General features: G+C 36.7%; 3 protein-coding genes across 3 annotated transcripts; all 3 read right to left on the reverse strand.

Annotated features, from left to right (window-relative positions):
• Nucleotides 1-112: 112 nt before the first annotated feature.
• On the reverse strand, nucleotides 113-10,803 carry fcer1gl (Fc receptor, IgE, high affinity I, gamma polypeptide like). Its single transcript, XM_046877101.1, has 10 exons — nucleotides 10,763-10,803; nucleotides 9,326-9,345; nucleotides 8,322-8,467; nucleotides 7,713-7,859; nucleotides 4,464-4,476; nucleotides 4,051-4,290; nucleotides 2,986-3,077; nucleotides 2,595-2,612; nucleotides 2,040-2,075; nucleotides 113-1,934 (listed from the first exon to the last, which is right to left on the reverse strand). The coding sequence occupies exons 1-10, from the start codon at nucleotides 10,801-10,803 to the stop codon at nucleotides 1,872-1,874; spliced, it is 816 nt and encodes a 271-aa protein (XP_046733057.1). The 3' UTR covers nucleotides 113-1,871.
• Nucleotides 7,346-9,815, reverse strand: si:dkey-10o6.2 (uncharacterized protein LOC100124608 homolog). Its single transcript, XM_046876646.1, has 7 exons — nucleotides 9,639-9,815; nucleotides 9,429-9,553; nucleotides 9,279-9,345; nucleotides 9,004-9,157; nucleotides 8,322-8,467; nucleotides 7,988-8,098; nucleotides 7,346-7,859 (listed from the first exon to the last, which is right to left on the reverse strand). Exons 1-7 carry the CDS (start codon nucleotides 9,792-9,794, stop codon nucleotides 7,683-7,685), a joined length of 936 nt encoding a protein of 311 aa, XP_046732602.1. The 5' UTR covers nucleotides 9,795-9,815; the 3' UTR covers nucleotides 7,346-7,682.
• Nucleotides 10,804-12,794: 1,991 nt separating the features above from the next.
• On the reverse strand, nucleotides 12,795-24,023 carry ncstn (nicastrin). Its single transcript, XM_046876640.1, has 17 exons — nucleotides 23,873-24,023; nucleotides 23,465-23,566; nucleotides 21,928-22,051; nucleotides 21,417-21,535; nucleotides 21,125-21,270; nucleotides 19,382-19,532; nucleotides 18,565-18,677; nucleotides 17,734-17,886; nucleotides 17,533-17,637; nucleotides 17,370-17,447; nucleotides 17,113-17,282; nucleotides 16,108-16,210; nucleotides 15,892-15,990; nucleotides 15,702-15,804; nucleotides 14,904-15,067; nucleotides 14,031-14,243; nucleotides 12,795-13,905 (listed from the first exon to the last, which is right to left on the reverse strand). Exons 1-17 carry the CDS (start codon nucleotides 23,928-23,930, stop codon nucleotides 13,783-13,785), a joined length of 2,124 nt encoding a protein of 707 aa, XP_046732596.1. The 5' UTR covers nucleotides 23,931-24,023; the 3' UTR covers nucleotides 12,795-13,782.
• Nucleotides 24,024-24,748: the final 725 nt, after the last annotated feature.

Consider the following 24,748-nt stretch of genomic DNA (forward strand, 5'->3'; position numbering starts at 1 on the left):
AGCCAAACCAGTTTCCTTCCGCGCGTTTTGTTTTTTTCCAACGAATCGCCTAAAGGCGTTAAATGTCAAAGCAAAACAGAGTCAACAGATATGCAAAACAAACACCTATAAAAAATGTTTAATTTTTTTTTATTAGATTTACATTCATGAGAGCAAGAAAAAAAATTTTCCTCACGGGGCAACAGTGACATCTAGTGGCTGTACACATGACCATGTTCATCGACAAAATTGTTCTTAACCCCTTATTTATATACTAAATTGATCATAAGAATCATAAGAAGCACAAATATTATTTGTTTAAAATATTCTAATATTTTATATTTTAACGATTTGTTTTTATAGTGTACTTTGAATCTTTGATCTAATTTGATTATTTATACCCATTTGGTTCACAAATCTTTATAAAAAAAAAACAAGTTATAAATAATCACATTTTCTTCTTCTTCGTCTTCTTCTTCCTCTTTTTAATGTTATTTTTTACTTATGATTATTATTATAATCTTTTAAATTATTATTAATCCCACTGAATTCGATTAATGGTTAAACAGATTAATAACATGGTCATTTTAGAATAAATAGTCTTTAATATTATCTATTATAATGGTGGGTTATTATATGTGTAAATAATAATAATAATGATGATGATGATAATAATAATAATAATAATCTAATTAGCTTTTTATTGGCTAATTAAATCAACTTGAATCCAATTAAATTATTTATAAACCTATTTGTTTTAGGGATATTATGTATGCATTTATTTGTGAACAAAATATGGTTATAAATAATCAAATTGGATTCAAGGTGTCCAATCCCGATAAAAAAAAATCAATAAAAATGCCTATTTAACTTGTTTTTGTTGTTGTTGTTAAGCTTACTGAATTCAATGAATGGATAAACAGATTTATGAGATTAAGATCATTTTAGAATAAATAGTCTTTGAAATGAGCTATTATAATGGTGGGTTATTATATCTGTAACAAAAATAAAAAATAATAAAAAATAATAATAATAAAATTCTAATAATATAATTAAAAAGAACATGCTTTAAAAACTTAGCGGACCATAGTAATCTACATACAGTTGAATGCTGTTGTTTTCATGCCACTAAGACAAAGGATAATTTATTGTGTTAGTTTGCACAGAAGATATTTATAAATAACAAAAAAAAAATCAATGTGACACCCATTCCGAAAGTGCTTTCATACTGCTTTCACGCTCTTATTCTTCCTGACTTATCTATGCCCGATAAACTATACCCGTGGTCATACACTGTCTTTTTCAAAGAGCAATCTTCTTTTTGGGTGTGTCAAGGCTTAATTTTTGATTTCTTTCTTCTGCTTCTTTACAAAATATTCATTCATTCTGGACCACAGGGAATGAGACAGGAATTCAACTTTGTAGGAACTGTCTGACCACGGTAGGCAAAACTGTTACTAGTACTATGACAGGAAAGCTGGACATCATTCTCACACACATTCACATCTAATAGTTTTATCATCATTTTTTTTGTTGTTTTTTGTTATTTGAATTAAGGGCTACTTTCTGTACATGTATTACCTTTAAATATTTATAAAGCACTGTGTTTTTATTAATATTGTCATAATTATTATCATGTCTGCAATATCAAAATTATAGTTAATAATATAATTATATAAAAAATATATATATTTTACAGTAATTTCAGAGTATGTTATGGAAAATAAAAGGAATATTGCCAATTTGCCGATAAATATTTGCCAATAAAAAAAGAATATTTGTCATTTAATGCAGCAAAAGCAAGCTGTAAAATCATATGTACTTGTTAGTAACCACTATTAAACAACAAAAATGGAAATGCTTATTAGATTAATCAGATTTAACGTCAGTTACTACAATGGTTGCTTCTTTACACCGAGCGTCTCATAGGTGTCCTGGTTTTGATGCTGCAAACCCTGATGGGAAAATGTTTTTTGAATAGATTATGCATATGAATATAAATCCACAAGCCACATTCAAATTCAGATTTCAGACTTTCAGATTCTTAAAAATGGTTGTACCTGGTAGATGCCCTCTGGTTTCTCTTCAGTTGGCTGCTAGAGAAAGACAAAGTGCAGACACGAAGTTAAGCGGAAACATGAAGACGGTTATGTGAATAAAGCATCACATCAGTGTGTGATAATCTTTCCCTGTATAATGTGTCATCCTTCCGTCCACACAGAACAAATAGTTCTGGTTTCTGCATTCCACACCAGAGATACAGAGTTACGTTCTTGGATAAGGTCAAAAGTAGAGCAGTGGAAATTAAACGTTGCTTAAATGCTATTACTTTTTAAAAATCTTCATATACTGGCTGCTTATATGTGAGACATCAGAAGGCTAAGGGGAATTTGTGCAAGCACGAAAGTATAAATAACTGCTAGTGGTCAGCAGTGCACCAGAAAGAGAACTAAGCAGAAGTTAACAGGGGAAGTGAGGACCAGAGAAAGGTAACACACACACACGCACACACAAACACACACACACACACACACACACACACGCACACGCACACGCACACATATATAACATAAAGACAGTTAGGAAGGACATCTTTACACAAAGCAAGTCCTTACCACATTTCCAGAACGAATCTGCAAAGTATACATGAAAAAGGATGAGGATTAGTAATAATTCTCACTTTCATGATACAGGATTGTGATTTTATTAATCAGTTACAGTTTTTGTTCTTTTAACAGTTTTTTTTAGGTCATGTTATTAAAAATTATTAGAAACTAATACAATAATTTTTATACGGCTAAATTTTTAAGCTCTCATCTGAAATTATGCAACCAATACGGCTTTTACTTATGAATCTGTTCTCTTATTATCGCAAGTAACACAACTTTACTATATAGTATTTTCTATTTTTAAAGCACACACACGCACACATGCATGTTTTGTAATAATCTGGGTATTAATGTGAAAAGTTTGGCTGTTAGCATGTAGAAGTGATAAATGACCCACCCTCAGTCTGCAGTAGAGGACCGTCAACACAATGCCGTAGATAATCAAAATCCCATCGAGGATATAACACAATCCGCCTTCTGCCATGGCCTCTGAAAGAGTTTGCAAGCACACACACAAACACACAAAAAGTAACCACCACTGACTTGACTTTAATGTAGGCAGACAACTCTAACCCTGAAAAGCCTCAAAGCCTTACCCAAAATCAAATTTCTTTAAAAGATCATTCAAATGTCAACCCCGATCATGAAAACATGCTTCCCTCACTTTTTTTTTCACAGAATCTTCACGGATCAATGTATCAGAACAGTTAAATAATCCTAAACCTCCATGTAATTTATACCTCTAGCACTAACAACAACTTTTTTATATTTCCTTCCAAACACTTTAATATTTTGTTTCTAATAAAGACCCTTAACTGCTAAACTAATAGAGAAGCTGTGCGATCCAAAGCGATTTCCTACACAAATATTATTTTAATTATTGGGATTATCCTAAACAAATTTTAATTTGAATAAATGTACATTTACATTTTTTGATTTATGTCGTGAAATTGATTTTTTTTTTTTAATCCTATTTTAATACATTTCACAACAATATAGTATAAAAACTAAGAAGATTAAATAGCATGTGACAAATACAAGTCTATGCATATACAGATGTCAAAAAAATCCAGGAAGTGAAGTGTATTTCAGTAGAGATAATGTGTGTATTAAAAGTTAACTGTAAAGATAACTAGCAGACAAAACAGGACACTTAGGACTAAAGTCATTTTTAAAGTGCTTCTGAGACGAGATATTTTAGAGATATTACATGTATATATACATATTTTTGGCATATAGCGGATGTTACTTATCGTATGATCGAGAGAAACACTTTTTCTCTCTATATATAAACAACTCCAAAATACGTTTTATGAATATTACAAAAACATGTAATGATAAAAAATAAATTAGCTATGAACTTAATCCAAATTTGCAAATGAAACAGAGCTACAAAATAAGTTATTATCTATTTAATCTAATTTAAGCAATCAGGGAGTCAGAGACGTCAACAGGGTCTCACCGGCAGCCCCCAAATTCAGAAGGAGGAGAATAAATATCCCTGATCCCTGATACATCCTTTTAGCTGAGCCGACCCAAAGCCGATGCCAAAACAATAGTCGATGAGATGGATGATATGATGTGTGTGTGTGTGTGTGTGTGTAAGTGTGTGTCTGCGAAATTATATGTGAAAGCAATTCTTTGAACAGGAAACTGTGGGTTGTGACAAAATAGCCTTTCCGAGACACTGCAACTGAGATGGCTGAAGGGTTGGCCACAGTTTCACGTCACAGTCCCTTTTTCTTTCATTTTTCTCACATGCCAATTTTATACTTTAGTTACATGAAGTTCTCAGATTTTTTGCATACTGCATACATTGTTTAAAAAGGATGGATTAAAGCAGGAACCATTTAGGAAACACTTGCATGTTGTCACATTTCCCAAAGTGCTAGAACATAAAACACAGACAAAGACCACAAAAATGAATCTTTAGGATTATACAGTGCCATACAATGTAATGCACGGATTACTGCTGCATATGTCGCCTGAGCGGAAAATGTGCCTGAATGTTAGACTAGAGCAGAATACAGAGGAAGTAACACCATGTTGCTGTATGGGTTGGCGTGTGTGCTTCGTGTGTGTTTTGTGTGTGTGCGTGTGTGTGTGCGTGCGTGTGTGAGGATTTGCAGATTACTTAAAATACTAAATGCCTGGTAACCATGGTCAGTTTTTCAATTAGCAAGGACCTGGTTTACTTTGAAAACTGGCTCCCATTATGTGCTTTGTTTCACACAGGAAACTTCACATAGTTACTTTGTTTTTTTTTTTACAAAAAACAGTCACAAAGCAATATCCCTAAAGAATAGGCCAGATATGACAGTGCCACCTTCATGAGAAGGAAACCAGACCCACCCTCTTCTTTGTGACAATACTGCTGTGTCTGAAATCGCTTACTCCTTCACTCACTCACTGATCTATATATAGTCATGGCAGTTTACATGGGATTATATGGGAAGAAGGGAATAAAAATTAGTGAGCAAATTTGGATACTAACAAAAACACTATGCATGAGGAGAGGTTGCACAGGCAATTTTTTCATCAGTGTCACATTTAACTGGTATTAAAATCTGTTGTATATTGTAAAATATGTTTGTTCTTCATTATATTTTTTTATGTAAAATTACATTGAGTATAAATAACAAAAATATTATAATTTATTTTATTTTTTTCTCAAAACACTACTGTCTGTCATAAAAGCTGACTTCAGAGCTAAATGCTAATTCTGGTTTGGATTAAACTTTTTTCCTAAAAGGAAGATTTTCTTTTATGCCGTGTCTCATTTGATATGGGAAATAGAATGTACACTCGAAATCTGACTGCATAGTGGGTACAAATGAGTGAACATATGTCGGGAATAAAGGGAATGCGTCATTCATAATTCTGACACCAATACAAAATAGCCATCATTCCTCTTCTACAACTGTAAACTATAAAGTCAAACTAATGTAAAGAAGATTGGTAAAAGAAAAGTCAGTAGGATCCTATTGTGAATAAGATTAATGAGTCTTTATGATTACACTGAGCAATGCTTAGGTACAAACCTACAGTATTTCATTGAGTTTATTCACTGAAGCAAGCAGAGTTTATCCAGATCTTAAGGTTATCCTAAAGTGAACCACCCACATCAGCAAAAAGGGTGTCATAAGTAGAGGAACCCAGACATTAAACATCAGGATGAATCATCTAGATCAAGGAAGTGAGTATACACTGTGTTCTGTACATTCTGAAAAGGTTGCACTTTGGGGTTTTGGAGTTCAGTGCAGGGTGTGGAATCTGTAGTGATTTGTTTTTTAATAATTAATTTTGTCCTACCCCAGAAGTTGGTCAAATATCAAGCAGAAATCACATTGCATAAAAGATTCAGTGACATAATCAAATATCAATAGTTAGCTTAAGGATCTAAATTTTGTCATATCATTGGCAGGTTTACACCCCTAGTTACATCACTCATGTGGCTGCCTATAAAACATGGAGCAGTGTGTGTATCACAAAAATTGAAAATTTACACACTAATTCACAATGCAATTCAGTCTATTTCCATGACAATTACAACCGCTTTCTGCACAACAATAAAGCGCTCGCAGAATAACGTCATGGAACTAAATCATCATCATCTATCATGCATTAAGTGGTTATAATTGTATTGTTGCAAGTACATATGAAACTTTGTAACTAATGTGAAAAGGAAATTGCGTCAGTTTTAAGATCTGCTTCTGAAATTTACACATGCAAGTTGTTTCGATTTTCCCATGGTACAGTCTTATTTTTTTGTACCACAACTTTTGCATGTATCCATGACTTTCCCAAAATTCACCGGAGACAAATAAAATAGTGTTTACAGTTCTCAAGTATAGCCTGATTTATTGATTTTTGTAAATAATGTAAGCTTAAATCCAGTTCAGTGCCAATAAAGATATTTAAACTTCCCTGGGTCTGATTATTTTGAATGTCATTTTAATTAAATTGTCTGTCAAAAGTTTGGAAACATTACGTCACATTTGGAATTGGATAGTGACTGAAGAAAGTTCCGAACAGAAGAACTTATGTAAGACAAAGAACAGGAGAGAAGATGTTAGCAGATTGCCTCACCCCCACAGTCAACATGTAGGTGAAGGCATAATGGTTTGGGGTTGTTTTGGAGTAGTTGGAGACTTGTACTGGGTGAAAAGAAATACTAATATCACATGGACACCATTCTATACTTCAACACCATGCAGTTCGGTTTGGACTATAGCAAAGTGGAACCAACTTCAACATAAAACAAGACAATGATCTGGAACATATGTCCAATCTCTGTATGCGTTATTTAGAGAGCAAACAGTTGGCTGGAGTGTTATCTATAATGAAATGGCCTGTCCAGTCACTGCATTTAAATCCTACTGAGCTGCTCTTGGATGAACTGGATTGCAAGTTCAGAAATAAATCTCCAACTAGAGAAAAACACCTTGTGTAAAAAAAAAAAAAAAAAGTTAAGAGCCTTCCATTAAATAAATACTGATCAATATGATTTCAGCTGCAACAGATTTTCACTTTCAACAGTGATGAATATGTTTTAACTGCTAACAAGTTGCAGTTAGTAGCTTCTCATTTTTTAAACATCCATGTAGGAAGACATATCCTGTGGTCATGGGAAAGAATTTACTCCTTTTCAGAAAGGTTAAATTATTGGCATGCATCAAGCAAAGAAAACAACTATAGCACTATAAATTGGGTTAAGGACTGTCTAATACATTATTAAAACTTTTAAGGATAGTGCTGAACTATCATCTTGAAGGAAGAAGTGAAAAACCAACAACAAAAGAAACCCAGTAGAACTTTTTGCTTTGAAAGTAAGAGCATTTCCACAGGCAAAAGGTGAAAATAACTTAAAGGATTGGGACTAAATAGCTGTGAAGTTTAAGAAAGCTACTTATCAGTGAGGCTGATCTGGAAAAAAGGCTTCAATTTGCTAGGCCTTTCAGTGTCCTAACAATAGTGAGAGTACAAAGTAAGGTGCGCCCTCTAGTGAGTAACAATCCATTACAAGATTACAAGAACATTCACACTTATGAAAAATAAAAATCATCTGCACCACAACAAGCAGTACACGTCTATTTATTTGCCATAAGACTCGCTAAATCTTGCCAGTAGATAATCCAGTGCTTTCACCGGAGGATATTTGTTGGAGCCATCACAGCAGCTAACGATAGCATCATCGTCCGGCTGCACGAAGAACGCCATTGACTGCCTTGTGTTTGAGTCACCCACAGAAGGCAGTAGAACTCTATGGACCTGCAATAAACAATTGTGTAAGATTAAATATAAGATATATAATATAATATAATATAATATAAAATATTTAAGGTTTGTATAAAACAAGATTATTAATGGCTTTGCTTTGAATGAATGGCCATATTTACAGCAGACACAAACACGTCACCGGTCCACCTCTGCATCAGATCTGCAATGTTGATCAGTACTGTTCCAGGAATGCTTGGAGCTGAGAAAAACTCCCCTTTGCAATTTAATACCTATAGGGAGCAAACAAAATATTTGCTAATTTTATTGTGGAAGTCATACAAGGACAGGACTTACTGCATAAAGCTATGTTTCAATGTGTTCCCAAGCAATAAAACAAAGAACAATCTTAACAACAATGATAATGATGCTGATGATGGTGACAACAGGAAATGCTGATTCTGTTTCCATTTTCACTGATCGTGCACTACAAATCTTCTGTGAAATCTTTCTTACCTGCAGGCCTGCCTCATGGCTCTGGAAGACAAGAGTGATGCTGCCATAGTCTGAGTGCTCACCACAGCGGAGCTGACCTTCCTTCACGCTCTCAGCCTTCACCGGAGGGTAATAAAGAGAGCGCAGGGTGGTGCCATTCTTATCACCTTTACATCAACAGACATGTCAGTCATCAGTGGGTCATGACCAGAGATGGGAAGTAATGAAGTACAAATACTTAGTTACTGTACCTACCTAGATTTTTCTGGTATACTTTACTTCACTTTTTCTTTTTCAGACAATTTTTTTTTTACTTTCACGCATTGCATTTTTCACACAAGTATCTGTAATTTCTACTTCTTACATTTTCAAACCAGGCGTATTATTTTCGTTTTAATCTATTTGGTGACACAATCAATATTGTTCTTTTCGTTGCGTGCCATTTTCAGCCCATCAACCGATTTCCTGTCAATGTGCAGCTTTTCAATCTACTACTGGTGTATCATTTCCTGGAGTCTTAATCATTCATCAGGCTGAACTTCTGGAGTGCACCTGAACTCCTGAATAAAGTCAGTGAAACAATTCTGATAACTCGTTCCACTGCTTTGCTAGAAATTTACTGCACAAACTGCATAGCACCAGTCATGTCAGAGCATGTATATCTGCATCTGTGTGTGTGTGTGTGTGTGTGTGTGTAACTTACTTCCAATGAGTCTGTGTGCCTTGAGAAAAACATCAGAATCGAGTCCTAGACTGAGAGCCAAAACCCTGATTACTCGAAGAGAAAGCTCCTTACAACGTCGAAAAAAGCCGACTTGGATGTCACGGAAACCATTAACACCATCAGAAGGCCATTTCTAATCAAAAAGAAAGATCACAACAATTCAAGTTGTTTTTTTAAATATTCTACGTTATACCATATATTACTGGCTGTTGCAGTGGAATTTACAATAATAAAAAAATAATTGAGGTAATTACAATATCTGGGCTCAAGGATGCAGTATTGAAGGCTTCTTTCAAGTCACCTGGATTTCGAGGGTTCAAACTGTGGAAAGCGAAAACAAAATTCCAGTATAAATCATCAGAAATTTGACCAATCTTTATTTAAAGGAAAGTAGACCCAGCTACCTTTCTCTTTCTAAGGACACCCAGCCATGATTTAAATTATTCACGAAACTGCCTCTACTGAAGGGTTTTTTCTCATCTTCAGAAAGCAGGAAGAACTTCTTAGAAATGTCCATGACACGATCCACCTATGACATTTTTGCACAAAACATGAACTTGTACTGTAATGTATTTTTTTTATATTTCAAATCGACAAAAATTAAATACACACACCTCTCTCTGATCTATTCCAGTATTTTTAAGATACACAAACCCCACTTCGGTGAAGGCCTTTCGAAGTTCTTTGCATAACTTTTGCAGGTTCTGGTCAGTGACATCCCCAATACCGAGTTTGTAGCCATCGAAGTCAACCACAGGTATAAATTCCATGATGTGATCTGTTCTCAAAGTCTTAAGCTGAAAGAAGTTTGACAAATGTATATAAACAGCAGCACAGAGCAGAGCCTCTAAAAATATTCAAGCCAGGCCCCAAGATTCCCACAGATTTATCTGTGGAGCATACATGTTAGAGTTGATAAGAAAATTAAATCAGCAGCCGGCACACCCTACCATCATCATCCAAAAATGAACTCTTTAAGATCAAACTTCAGTACAGTTCAAGAGACTGGCAGGATGTACAACATTCCAGTAACATGGACAACTAAGGATTCCCAGGATTTTAATAAGCCAAATTCAAAATCTTTATTTAGAGTCACTTTAAAGATAAAGGGTCACACCGAGGTGATCTATTTGGTCCAGAAATAATAAACAATAATGTTACAAAAATTTGACATTTCACAATTTTCACGATTATCATGGATTATTCTACTCATCTCACACGTTGGTATCAGGAAAAAGGAAACCAAAACTTGCTTTCTTTAAGTAAAACAAGTTGGTATCAAGCACAATAACTGAAGAAATGACCACAGTGTATTCTTAAAAGTCAAACATACTGTAGTTGCCTCCTTTTATTGCTTAATTCAGAGTTTGTTCTATTAATACTGAATTAATTTTATTTTTTTTTCCAATTCAATTCCGTGTCATTTGTATTGTGCTTTAAACAATGGACATTGTTCCAAAGCAGCTTTACAGAGAAGAGATGGTAAAAGTAAATGCATCCTTCACTCAAGTAGAAGTACATATACGCATGTTTTAAAAGACTCTGGGAAAAGTTGAAGTAGTGACTACACTTTTTTACTCAGGGTGAAGTAAAGAAGTTTGGGCTCTGACATGAACTTTAGTAAAAAGTAGCCATTATTGCTACCTGTTTTAGTGTCACACTAGTAACTGAACCTTACATCATATTAATATAAAATTATTTATTATTTTGTTATCTAATGAATGTATCAAACAACCACCATATAGAGATCACAAGTAGAGAAAAAATGATGACGATCATGTGATTATCTCCGTTCTCCCTCTGTCTCATCCACGTTACTCACATACTTCTTGTCGCCTTCTGCCTGCTCATTGTTCGCTTCGTAGTCTAGAATGCGTCTGTGGTGTGTGAGAGCCAGGAAATGATACACCAGTGGTAGGTTAAAAAATGACAAGAAATTGGTTGATGGGCTGAAAACAGTGCGTAATGAGAAGCACAAACATTGATCATGTCACCAAATAGATTACAACTAAAGAGCCATGTTTTAAAATGTAAGAAGTAGAAAGTACAGATATTTGTGCAAAAAAATTAATGCGTGAAAAAAAGTTAAATAGTGAAGTAATGTACTGATACCAGAAAAATCTACTTAAGTACCGTAACTAAGTATTTGTACTTCATTACTTCCCATCTGTGTTACAGATATATATTAATCAGTAAAAAGTTATATCCTAATGTCCATAAGTTTAGTGCTTATTAGCGTATCCCTTAGTAGTTTATCCCTAATGAGAAATCCAGTGGTGACAGTGGCAAGAAAAAGCTCCCTGAGAAATTCCATTTCTCCTTTTGTCATTGAGTCTATTATGTCCAAGGAATGTTTAATGAGCACATTAAACTGAATTGTTTCAGACTTTGAACTTTGGACTTTTTTGATGAGCTTAAGTTAATGGGTCTTCTATAGATTATAGTTTACTTTTGACCTGCATTCTGGATTGACCCTTGTCCAGGAGTCAGAAATAGTCCTTTGCATACATTAATTAGGTACTTACTTACACAAATTTACTAAAAAATAAACTCAGTGTACTGTTTACAGTGCAAACAGCAAATGCATAAGCACTTATAAATACATGTACTGCTATAAACTGATTAAACTAAATTACCCAGTGAAGTAGTGTTTTTTTTTTTTAAGTTTTACTGTACATAATTCATTTCTGACTTACAGTATACGTATTGATACAAGACCAATTTGTAAATATACCCACAAGTTGTAATCTATGGGGTCCAAGCACTCCTTGTGAGTTCCCCAAAATACTTAGAACCCCAAATGGAGCATACATAAACATATATATAAATTTTTGTAATGATTGACAGAAAGATGCCATGTTTTTTTTATGTAATTCCTTGATGATTAAAAAACAGTCAAAGATGAGCAGATCAATGCAGCACACCAAATTTCGGCTCAAATGGTCTTTAAACGCAAACTTGCCTTCGAAGCTTTTATGAGTCACGGTTTGGTTTGCATGGTTCGAAGATGAAAATGAAAGAGTAGATGAAGTAAAGGAAGAAACAGAAAAAGGGAAAATCCTAACAATTATAGTAGGGTTTCTGCATTTTGAGTGCTTGGACCCCTAGTAAATGTGGTTTAAAATTTTATGGTTAAAAAATGCTTTGAAAGCATATTTTACAATACATTTAGTTATAGGATGTTACTGTTTAAAATCAAACATGCCCTCAAAAAAAAGTCCAACATTAAGCTACATGAGAATGAACATAATCAAATATCTTGTAAATGTAATATAAAATGCCAACTCACATACTTTCAGGCAACTCACAGATGTACACACACTGAACATACACACCTAGTATAGTAAAGTCCACTTGAATGTATACTGCATTTGAACATTTGAAACTCCAACAACCATGTGACACAACTGGCCACACCTCCTTCACATATAGTTCAGGTTCAGAATAAATAGAACATTTGATTTTAAACACTTCAGTATATATTTTGGTGTTTGCCTATATTTACTATATTAACGTAGCTATATCTTAAGCTATCTGTATTCTGGGGTTTACACCAAAAGATTTCATCTAATTCTTTTCTGGGTGTTGAACAAAGAACAGAGCTGTATTGTGGTTTGAGCACACGGTAGCATTAATGTCAAGGTTCGGTACTGAGCTTGGGTTAGTTTCTGTGAGAGATTGTTTGAAATAAACAACACTGATTCTCTCGTTACAATGGCACCAAATTCACATAATTACAATTTAACAAATGAATTAATAACAAATGGAAGTTTTGTCAAATAATCCATGTTTATTCTGCAATCAAGATATCAAGCTCTACTCTCATTCGTTCTCACTGAAAAGAAAAAATACAAACCAAAACAATAACACGAGGCATTAAATCATTTCATCTACTCTGGATTTGGTTGATCACTGTTCACAAACCGATTAATACGAAGCTCTGGGAACTGCAGAGATTTACTGTTACAGAAAATGTGTAAAACAACAAAAAAAAAAGAAAAAAATGCTGTGGGTGTCTTTTCCCATGAGACCTAGTGTTTAGTAGTGATCTTACATCTCGTTCAGAAAATCTGGTACAACTATTGAACATACTGCTTGCAGATACACGACTGATCAAGATTCATACAATCCTATCATTCATAACATTCTCTCTCACACACACACACACACACACACACACACACACACACACACACACACACACACACACACACACACATTAAAGAAGCGGTTGGTATTTTTTTTTGTAACTGCAAATAACAGAAGGCTCTAAAAATTACAAACCGCTTCATTAATATTCAATATTCGGACACAAATCAGCAAAAACAAGGCTAAAACAAACAACAAACAAACTTCGGATTAGTGCCAAACTGAGTAAAGTACAGTGAGCACAAATGGAAATTCTGCACTTTAAAAAAAAAACAAAAAAACAATTGATTTTACACACATGTTCCTCCTACCCATGTTTCCTGTCCATTCTGTAAACCTGGCCTTATGTCATGTTCAGTCCAGTGTAACCAGGTGTAGTTAAAGTCTTTAAATATTATGGTGCGTTTTCTTTACCAGTTTGGAATAAAGTTATTTAAAGGTTCGCAGGTCTGCATTATCAAGAAACATTCCTGCACACGACGCTTGTAATGCTGGAGACGGAAAAGTGGTACTGAGTTATAAATTAACATGGGAGACGGGATAGTGGTAATAAAGTCTGTATGAAGGTAGGGGAGTGCGAGATCGTCAGCGGGTTGAGCAGGATCGTGTTCAGTAGGTGGTATTCGGGGGATCGTGCGCAGAACTGAACAGAATGTCTGCCTTCGAGCTGATGAAGTACGTCACCAAGATAGAAACCAGCAAAACAGCGATCCCAACCCCTAGTGTTAGCATCTGTGAGACAAGAAGAGGGAGGAGAAATAAATTTAGTGAGTTGGACAGTTTGCACAAACACAAAGCGGATGACGAGTGTTGCTCATCACTCAAAAAAACCCATTACATTGGATTTGCCCTGTTACCTGTAACTGCGGACTTGCGACTAGGAAGATACGCGCTCCAATGTTCTTCCAGCGAGACTCTGTCCACGTGGAGTACTCCCTGGAACCATACTGTCGGAGCTCGAAGGCGGGGGACACCGCTCTAGCAATGCGCACAGGTGCACGGACACAAAATGGTTCCCCTGCCGTGTGGTTCTCTGATGCAGGGCCAGACACCCACTCGTATGCGTAGAGCTGAGACAGAACAGCAAGAGTGAAACCCTCAGTACCTCAAACACTCTACAAATATTTTTACATACGCACTAATAACTTGACTATTATCCAAACATGGTGGGCTTCATATGGCATGTGAGTGGAGTATCCGACTTCTCATCCGACTTCTGTGCGTATGTGCAGGACAGATTCTTAGGACTAAAATCTACAGAGGAAACTTCTGAGACAAATCAACAGCAGTTACTGATGCATGTACATCCAAACTACAAATATTTCTCTGAAACAATACTTTTTCATATTAAGCCATTAATTCAGCTGTTTGTGGGTTTATCCGCATTACAGACATTTGGGTCGAATCCAGAAATGCGACAATGATCAATTAACACAGAATTAAATACAGTAATCCCCCGTATTAACAGACGCAAAATGCTATTTTATATATACGGTACTGTACTGTATTAACATTTTACTTCATTTTATAATGAATAATTATATTATTATTAATACATTTCAATATTCCAACATAAAACTCCATAAAAACAATTCCCTATACGTTTTTTGGTCTATCGTGCTCTACGCGAGCGATCGGGAAAATCAAACTAATTAGTTATGTGGCGAATGCAATTACGTTGCAATTAAGTTGTTGTGTACTGAAATGTATTGGTTTGACTGAAAACATACATCTCTGTTCTCGCCGGGAATGTCTTTTGGATTCTGGCACTGACTCTGGTTCAGGATGGTGGCAGTTCCGGTCATGTTGGCCAGAATGTACCTCACGAAAGTGGTCACGCTCTTTGGTTGTTGGGTCTGCGTCAAGCTGACATAGTACTGAGGAGGGCCTGAAGCTGCAGACGGGAAAAAGGAATGAGAACGAGAATGAACGAGGACGTCGTCACTACTTGACACCGTTTGTACTGAGCATGCACGAAATCGCTGCTACTTCTGGTCATCGCTGACGTTTTTTACGACAGCATAGCAATATGTATTCTTTCGTGGTTTATATACAGACAATTCCGCATATCGAGAGAATTAATGAATTCATTTTGTTTAAATAACACACTTTTTTACACATCTGTATTGCCCAAATGGGGTCTAACAAATGTACTATTTAATTAAATTTTTACATTGATAAAATTTTATTTAATCACTTAAAATTTTTATTGTGCCAATTTAGTTAATTTTATTAAATTAATAAAATTTTATATGCAACTCTAGTTTATTTTCCATACACTTGGCATCGTTGTGTATGTTTTCAAGTTTAATAATAATAATAATAATAATAATAATAATAACAACAAAAACAAAACAATATAAATACGCGAAATTGCCGTAAATTGTTTCAACATACTTCAGACAGGAAGTAGACGCGTTTGCGCAGTACAAGCCGTGTTTTCACTACTCGGTCCGTACTGTATGGTGCATTCAAGACTGCATGACACGCAAGTATATTTAGCGCGGGGGAAAAAAAATTAGACGAACCCAAGATGGGATTGCGTTCTCTTGACACCATGTCAGGGGGCAGAAGGGAACGGAACCAGCTGTTATTAGACTTCACCAGAAAGCCATACAACAACTTGGCCATCTGAAACAAACAAGAGAGAGATTTGATTCTGTGCTTTCACTTCCAGAAGATCATGTGCTCAGATCATGAGTATGTCATGTGACTCACCGTCTTTGGCTCAGCTGTAATGTTTTTGAGCACGCTGTCATCCCCTCCAGCCTGCTTATACAGTGAGCGAGCTACCAGAGTAGCCACTTTACTCAGAGACTACAAAAAATGGTGAGAGGTACATGAGGCATATAACATTCTGTGCAACCTAGAGTGAACATGACAATCTATATCGCTGCATTGATATAGTTATACTTCTGAGCGAAGTAAAAGTACCTTGGCAGTCTCGGTCTCGTACTCCAGCTGCTCCTCTGGGCTCAGGTTGGGAGGGTAGCTCACGTTCAGGTACTCTGCTGTGTCGTACAGACTCTCATAATACCTAGACAACACAGGCAAGAACATTCTATTATTATCTATTTCTTTTCAACGGTATGTACATTCTTACTTGAGGACTGGTTTGACGCAATGCGTCTCCTTGACAATTACACACTCACCCACGATTACTGCGTTTAAAACTGCATGCAATCGGTTTCACTCAGTTCTGCACCAGTAAATCATGTGATACTATTTAGCAACACAGTAAGCGTACATGACGAGAATATAATTGATCTTTTTTTTTTTAGCTAACACTAGCTGAAGAGCACTTTCCTGGAGAATATCTTGACACAGGAATGGATCTGGTTCCCTTTAAATCCCTTCCTATTCATTATATACACTGATCAGGCATAACATTATGACCACCTGCCTAATATTGTGTTGGTCCCCTTTTTGCTGTCAAAACAGTTGTGACCCGTGGAGCACTAACAGCATTAACTACTTCAGCAATTCGAGCTACAGGAGCTCATCTGTTGAATCGGTCCACAATGAGCCTCGGACATCCGTGACCCTGTTGGTGGTTTACCACTGTTCCTCTCTGTTACCCTTTTCATAGATACTGACCGCTGCAGACCAGGAAGAAGAGCTGCAGTTTAGGAAATGCTCTGACCCAGACGTCTAGCAGTCACAATTTCGCTCAAATCCTTACGCGTGTCCATTTTTCCTGCTTCCAACACGTCAACTTTAAGGACAAAATGTTCCTAATGTGCCTAATTTATCCCACCCACTAACAGGTGCCATGATGAAGAGATAATCAGTGTTATTCACTTAACAGTCATAATGTTTTAATGTTGCTGCCTGATCTGTGTTTAAATTAGGACTGTGCTTATAAAATGTATACATTTGTCATAAAACAACAGACTTCCGTAAATGTTTGCTACAACTGATGCACGCTAATTCTCCTACCTGTTGGTAAATGAGGATCGATGGTCTGCCAGCACCAGTCCTGGGATTGGCCGTGCCCTCAGGAAGCGCTGAAAGGAGGAGGGCGGTAAGGCCTGAGTGGCATTGGGTTCATCCAATGAGAGATTCAACATGGAGGCTGCGGACTTGATGTTGGCCACCAGAGATGTAACCTTAAAAAGACAGAAGTGAACCAGGTGAGTTTGATGCCTATGGCAATGTTTTCATTTATTAATTTTTTTCATCTTTTCATCACCCACCTCTTCATTCACCGTTTTGTTTTTCCGAGATACAGGATCCGAATGCATCCACAGCTGCTGTTGATTCCATAGCCCCACCTGTGAACACAACAGTGTGTGAGTGTGTGTGCATGTCCGAGTAGACATGCAGCGAATGTGTGGGTGTGGCGGCCATATAGCAAACCTGGCCGATCTCCAGAAACGAGTGCACGTTGTCAAAATCGATCACCGATTTATTTTTCTGCATATCATACACCATCCGGGAGCTGCCGATGTAATCGAATGTTTCCTGGTAAATGGGGAAAGAGTCGGATACTAAAGTGTTACATACATGAAGCACTGGATCAGATTTGCACAAAAAATGTTTAACATAATAAACACATACCCCCTGGAAAAACGCGAAGAAAATATTGCGTGGGGGCGGAGCCATTTGAGCGACCGAGCGAAGGGCCTCGGCGGCGGCCAGAAGCGTCACAATGCCAGACACTGTTCCCTCGGCTGATGGAGCGACGTCATAGAAAAACGATCTCCCATCCAACTGAAAGAGAAAAAAAAGGGAGAGAGAGTTTGTGTTACAGACTGCCAGAACAAAGACTGCTTGTCTACTACTAAAGAGTATACTGTCACATGGCCCTACACAAACACAAGACACCTGACCATAACATTTATATGTATTTTGTGAACATTCCATTTCACATCTAGTAGCCATTTGCTGTTAAAATAACTTTTCACTCTTCTGGGAAGATGTTCCACTAGATTTTGGAGTGTGTTTTTTGGAGATTTTTTGCTCAATCAACACCAAAATCATGATTAAAATCAGATACTGATGTAAGTAAGGATAAGGAGGCCTGGGGTGCACTTAGTGTTCCAATTCATCCCAAAGCTGTTCAATAGGGTTGAGGTCAGTGTGCTACAGCAGGCCACTCAAGATCTTTCACTTTAACCCATGTAAAGAACATATTGATTGAGCTGGCTTTGTGCACAGAAGCATGATCATGCTGGAACAGGTTTGAGTCTCCTAGTTCAAGTGAAGGGAAAATAATCGCACCAAGAGACATCCTAAACAATTGAGTACATTTGTGGTAACAGTTTGAGGAAGAACCACATATGGCTGGAAAAGTCAGATGTTTAAATACTTTGGTGGCTTATTTAACTGTTTAAACAAGACAAGCTTTAGGATACAGATATATATCTCCACATCAGTCTCAACACTCACCCTGGTTGCTGCAATGACCATGCTCTCGTTCTTCTTGTGTCCCATGGCGGTGGCGTTAATGGGTCGGATGGTCGCCCACACGTTGAAGTCCGACAGAGGATCGCAAAGCTGCTCTGTGAGAGGAACAGTGCATGTAATAAATACTGGCTGTTTGGTAGATTTGCGTTTCGATGCATAGTCAAAGATACGATACAGTAAAGATACGTATAAAACAGCTACTGATACGATACGATACGATTTACCACTATTACGATGCAGTGCGATCCAATTCCGATTTGATTCGATAAAAAAAATATGATGCTCTACAATTCAATATGGAAGAGTTCACTTTTATTTATTCGCTGCAGACAGACAGTAAATCATAAATTTGTGCCTTCTGACTTCTAAAGCATGGCCCTTTCACAAAAGTGCTAAAAAAATAAAAAGAGAAAAAGATGAAACAAAACCAGAAGTTCTTTTCCTGTTCTGTCTCTAGGAAGATGCAGCTCTACCTCTGCCATGTTAATCTGTATTCTATATGACTCTCAGGACACGCCTCGGTCTCAGTAGAGCTGTGATACGTCATTCACGTAGCAGCAGTGGTGCTGAGAGAACGCGCTCGAGAAACGGTTTAGCGAGGAGAAATAAATCTACATATCAAATATTGGTCACAAATGATTGGTCACTTTCTAAATAATAAAAGTATAGCACACCTGCATCTACTAATAATCATGTATAAATAATTTTATGGATGCAAATATGTTCGTGATACAAATGCCAACTTGTATACACGACGCGGAGTTTTGAGTCGATGCATCACATCGTTAACTTTTAGTACCCGGGTTGAGGCTGAAGCTGTTCTGCAGGTCCGTGCGTCGCATGCAGGTCACTGTGTCTGTGACGGCATGCATGTGAGAGAAGAGCTGCATGGCGCACAGTGGGTACTTAGGAGCACTTCCGTTCACACGCTTGTTGTGATCCTCATAACACTAGAGACAAAGAAGAAAACTGCAATAAAGATATGCTTTTTTTTTTTGGCTGAATACTCTGTCTCCAAGCCTTTCTTTCTTTCTTTCTTTCTTTCTTTTTTCTCTTTCTTTCTTTCTTTCTTTCTCTCTCTCTCTCTCTCTCTCTCTCTCTCTCTCTCTCTCATTCTCACAAACATTTCTTTCTTTCTTTCTTTCTTACAAACATCTGTCTTTCTTATAAACATTCTCTCTTTCTTTCTTTCTTTCTTTCTTTCTTTCTTTCTTTCTTTCTTTCTTTCTTTCTTTCTCACAAACATGTTTCTCTTTCTTTTTCTTTCTTTCTTTCTTTCTTACAAACATCTGTCTTTCTTATAAACATTCTTTCTTTTCTTTCTTTCTTTCTTTCTTTCTTTCTTTCTTTTCTTTCTTTCTTTCTTTCTCTCTCACAAACGTTTCTCTTTTTTTTCTTTCTTTCTTTCTTTCTTTCTTTCTTTCTTTCTTTCTTTCTTTCTTTCTCTCTCTCACAAACATCTGTCTTTCTTACGAAGATCTTTCTTTCTTTCTTTCTTTCTTTCTCACAAACATTTCTCTTTCTTTCTTTCTTTCTTTCTTTCTTTCTTTCTTTCTTTCTTTCTTTCTTTCTCTCACAGACATCTGTCTTTCTTACAAACATCTTTCTTTCTTTCTTTCTTTCTTTCTTTCTTTCTTTCTTTCTTTCTCACAAACATTTCTCTTTCTTTCTTTCTTTCTTTCTTTCTCTCACAGACATCTGTCTTTCTTACAAACATCTTTCTTTCTTTCTTTCTTTCTTTTCTTTCTCACAAACATGTTTCTCTTTCTTTTCTTTCTTTCTTTCTTTCTTACAAACATCTGTCTTTCTTACAAACATCTTTCTTTCTTTCTCTTTCTTTCTTTCTTCTTTCTTTCTTTCTTTCTTTCTTTCTCTCTCTCACAAACGTTTCTCTTTTTTCTTTCTTTCTTTCTTTCTTTCTTTCTTTCTTTCTTTCTTTCTTTCTTTCTTTCTCTCTCTCTCACAAACATCTGTCTTTCTTACGAAGATCTTTCTTTCTTTCTTTCTTTCTTTCTCACAAACATTTCTCTTTCTTTCTTTCTTTCTTTCTTTCTTTCTTTCTTTCTTTCTCTTTCTTTCTTTCTTTCTTACAAACATCTTTCTTTCTTTCTCACAAACATGTTTCTCTTTCTTTTTCTTTCTTTCTTTCTTTCTTTCTTTCTTTCTCACAAACATTTCTCTTTCTTTCTTTCTTTCTTTCTTTCTCTCACAGACATCTGTCTTTCTTACAAACATCTTTCTTTCTTTCTTTCTTTCTTTCTTTCTTTCTCACAAACATGTTTCTCTTTCTTTTTTCTTTCTTTCTTTCTTTTTTCTTTCTTTCTTTCTTTCTTTCTTACAAACATCTATCTTTCTTTCTTTCTTTCCTTCCTTCCTTCCTTCCTTCAATAAATAAACAGACAGACCAAATTCCAAAAAGCTTTGTATTCACTATCTATATGTCATCATAGTTTTATTTCAGTACTTGTATATACCAAATCAAACCTCAGGAAGCCCATGTACAAAGTTAAACACTTTTCTACTCTCTGACACAAACACCCACCTGGCGAATGACTTGTGTCTCGTTGTCATCCTTGAGAGAGAAAATCGGAAAAGGAAAGTCCTCATAGGACAAGCCGTTTCCCAGAGGGTTCCACACTGTAGTGTTGCAGTTGGCCAGGTCAGGGCCGTAATCCTCAGTGTACACGCCTGAGGGAAACGAGCAAAACGACACATTCGACAAGATGTCACTGACAAACTTCTACTCTCTCTCATCCAAATACAATGCTCTTTTAGACACGCACAAAAAAGTATAACGAGTACATTCACTCTTACAAACTCGTGTGCGTACAGACCCGTGTTCTGGTTGGGGCAGGACGTGTGAGGTGAGAATCCCTGGTCTGAAGGTGTGCTCTTGTGAACGACTGCCACTCCTGAAACCCGGGTTGAGTTCTTTAGACTCATCATAGTGGATCTGCACGCAGAGACGGAGAGGGGACACGCTCGTGACTAACAGGACGGGCACAAATTAAATATGGGAGGGAAAAGTAGGAAGGAAAACAGGAGGGGGAAAAAAAAAAGAGGGAGTATGAAGAAAGAAAGAAAGAAAGAAAGAAAGAAAGAAAGAAAGAAAGAAAGAAAGAAAGAAAGAAAGAAAATTTCAAACAGGAAAGAAGAAAAAGAAAGAAGGGATGTAGAGAAGGAAAAAAAAAACTGGACTGGAAAAGTAAGCAGCAACAACAACAAAAAAAACAACAACAACCAGAAAACAGAAAAGAAAGGGAACACACTGGGAAAAGAGAAAGAGGGCAAAACAAAAATAGGAAAACAAAAAGAAAGTGTGTGTTTATGGGTCGATCGCAGCACCTGGTGAGTGCGGTGGACTCCATGAGCACCACGTATGGAGAATGAGGTCCGGTTCTGACGATCCAATCCAGGTCGTCCTCCGTCTCCAGCACATGAAGAACCCCAGTGTCTCCTGATATGGATGCTACAGAACACAAATCCACACGAAATATGGTGTCGGATTTTCATCAGTTTCCATGTTCAGAAGTGGATTAATTTTCCATCATAGCTTTGAAGAATCTTAAACTTATGAGAGTCTCCTCCAAACTCCATGAAAAACATCTATTGGCCATGTCCACACAAAATGCATATTTTATTCATATTTTTCCAAAACGCATAGGAACCCTGTGTGTCACTGTGGTTCTTCACCATGGGAACATAAGTGTCACAGAGAGATTGTAAATCGGTGTGGTAGAAGAGAAAGAAAAAATGTATTGGCTGGTATTCAGGGGTGGTGAAAGTAACTCCAAGAAATCCTCATGTGAATCATTTTACTCCTTTTGTGCCCTGGTTTTATTTCATGTTTACTGTCTCTGGTACACTAAAGCATCTTTCACTATCATAATGTGAGAATATCCTCCATTTCTTTAAACCGTATCGCTAGATTATATTTTGTCCCCCAGCGTTTAATGGAGAGTGTGTTAGAGAAGGGAGGAAAAGAGTGCAGGCAGGATGGAGAAGAGTGATAGCAGGAGTGTGATAGAAGAGTATCTGCGAGAGTGAAAGGGAAAGTTTATAGGACTGTGGTGAGACCTGAGATGTTGTATGGTTTAGAGACAGTGGCATTGAGTAAAAGACAGGAGGTGGAGCTGAAGGTAGCAGAGCTGAAGATGTTGAGGTTTTCATTGGGAGTGATGAGGATGGACAGGATTAGAAATTCGTTTATTAGAGGGACAGTGCATGTAGGACGTTTTGGAGACAAGGTGAGGGAGGTGAGATTGAGATGGTTTGGACATGTGCAGAGGAGGGACATGGGGTATATCAGTAGAAGAATGCTGAGGATGGAACCACCAGGAAGGAGAAAAGAGGAAGACCAAGAAGGAGGTTTTTGGATGTGGTGAGGGAAGACATGCAGGTAGTTGGTGTGAAAGAGGCAGATGTAGAGGACAGGGTGGTATGGAGATGGATGATCCGCTGTGGCAACCCCTAATGGGAGAAGCCGAAAGAAGAAGAAGAACAAGTCCCGCAGCGCTGTGTTTTACTCCTTACATATTTAACGCAACGCCTGTGAGCACACTTTATTGCTTTAGTGTTTTATTAGACGGAAATAACCTAGTAAAATAAGTAAGTTAAAGTGTGTGTGTGTGTGTGAGAGGTTGGAGGAGCTGCCCTCTGTAATCCGAGGAAAGAGCTTCGAGACGGTTCGTCTAAAAACTAGTTAAATCCAAACGAACTACGTCAGAGATGACAAATTGTCAGAAAAACTAGTGTTATATATGTTATATCCCAGGACAAGACATGACACAAAGATGATTTCCAGGAGCAAGTGCATCAGACTTTACAAAAGATGTAGACATTTTTACACATTTATCAAACCCATCCTTGGCATTATACTCACACTGACAGCCGATCTGATGAGTGGCATTGAGAAGTCGGACACATGGAGTTGTATTGTTCAGTACCACATAAATCTTCTGCTCCACTGAACTACAGCTTACACCTGAGACACAAAGAAATGACCCAACACTCTGTAAACCTCCTGAACAACACACTCCTGTGAGTCTTTACACCATGTTATACCGCAACAGACTTCTAAATAACGAGTGTTTATTATCAGTGATTTATAAGTAGACAGTTAAAACACGGACATTTAGAGATACACTGGAATAGTGCAATGAAGCCTGTGGTACCGGTTATAACCAAGTCATGACTGGGGATTTCCAACATAAACAAAATACCAATTCAATGCAAATTTTTTACATTTGTAGTGAAATTGGGTCGCGTTGTGATAAAAAAATGTACTCACGTGAATAAAAGAAACAAACTAATAGCAGTTGAATCCATTTTGACGGTATCGGTCCCATCTTCCTGCTTTCTGCTGCTCGTCTGACAAAACAAAGGAAGTCCACAGGCTCGTTTCCGGTTCCGGTTTGGCGTGTTCGAGCGACGCTCAGGCTCAATCCTACTACATGATATAATAACAACTTCTTGTTTTTTTCTATGTAGGTTTCATAAATAAGTATAAAATAATTTATTCGAAATATATATATATATATATATATATATATATATATATATATATATATATATATATATATATATATATATATATATATATAATATATATATATATATTTATATATATATATTTGGTCAATTGTAAATGAAATACAACTGCTCCAGTTGTATTTAATATGCGTGTTTATTTCCCTAATTACGGTATCGCCTTCAGTTTATTAGTAAAAGGTTGCCAGATGTATCTTTTAAAAACTGATGGGTTTACTAAAGGGGGTTAGTGGAAATGGTGTTTCAGTGGTTATAGATGTTGGTCTTTGGTTTAAATCCCTGGACCCCTGTCAGGCTCTTGAGCAAGGTCCTCCCTCCTTATCTGTTCATGTGTTTAAATGAAATAACAATAAATTCCTTTGGTTAAGAGCATCTGCCAAATGCTGTACATTCGTGTATTTATGAATTTTCAACCACTGAAGCTGCCTAGAGGAACCCTCATCATACCATCACACCATCTACTGAACACACACCCTACAGGACACTTTTGTTGCCAGTTTAAAACAAACTGACAATGACTTAGTGGAATGGTAGACGCTGTCGAAGGTTCAAATATTGTGGCAATGAATGTGGTGCCAACTCATCAACAGTACCTGATTACACACTTTTGGGATAA

This window comes from Silurus meridionalis, chromosome 20, assembly GCF_014805685.1.
Source record: "Silurus meridionalis isolate SWU-2019-XX chromosome 20, ASM1480568v1, whole genome shotgun sequence".
NCBI lineage: Eukaryota > Metazoa > Chordata > Actinopteri > Siluriformes > Siluridae > Silurus > Silurus meridionalis.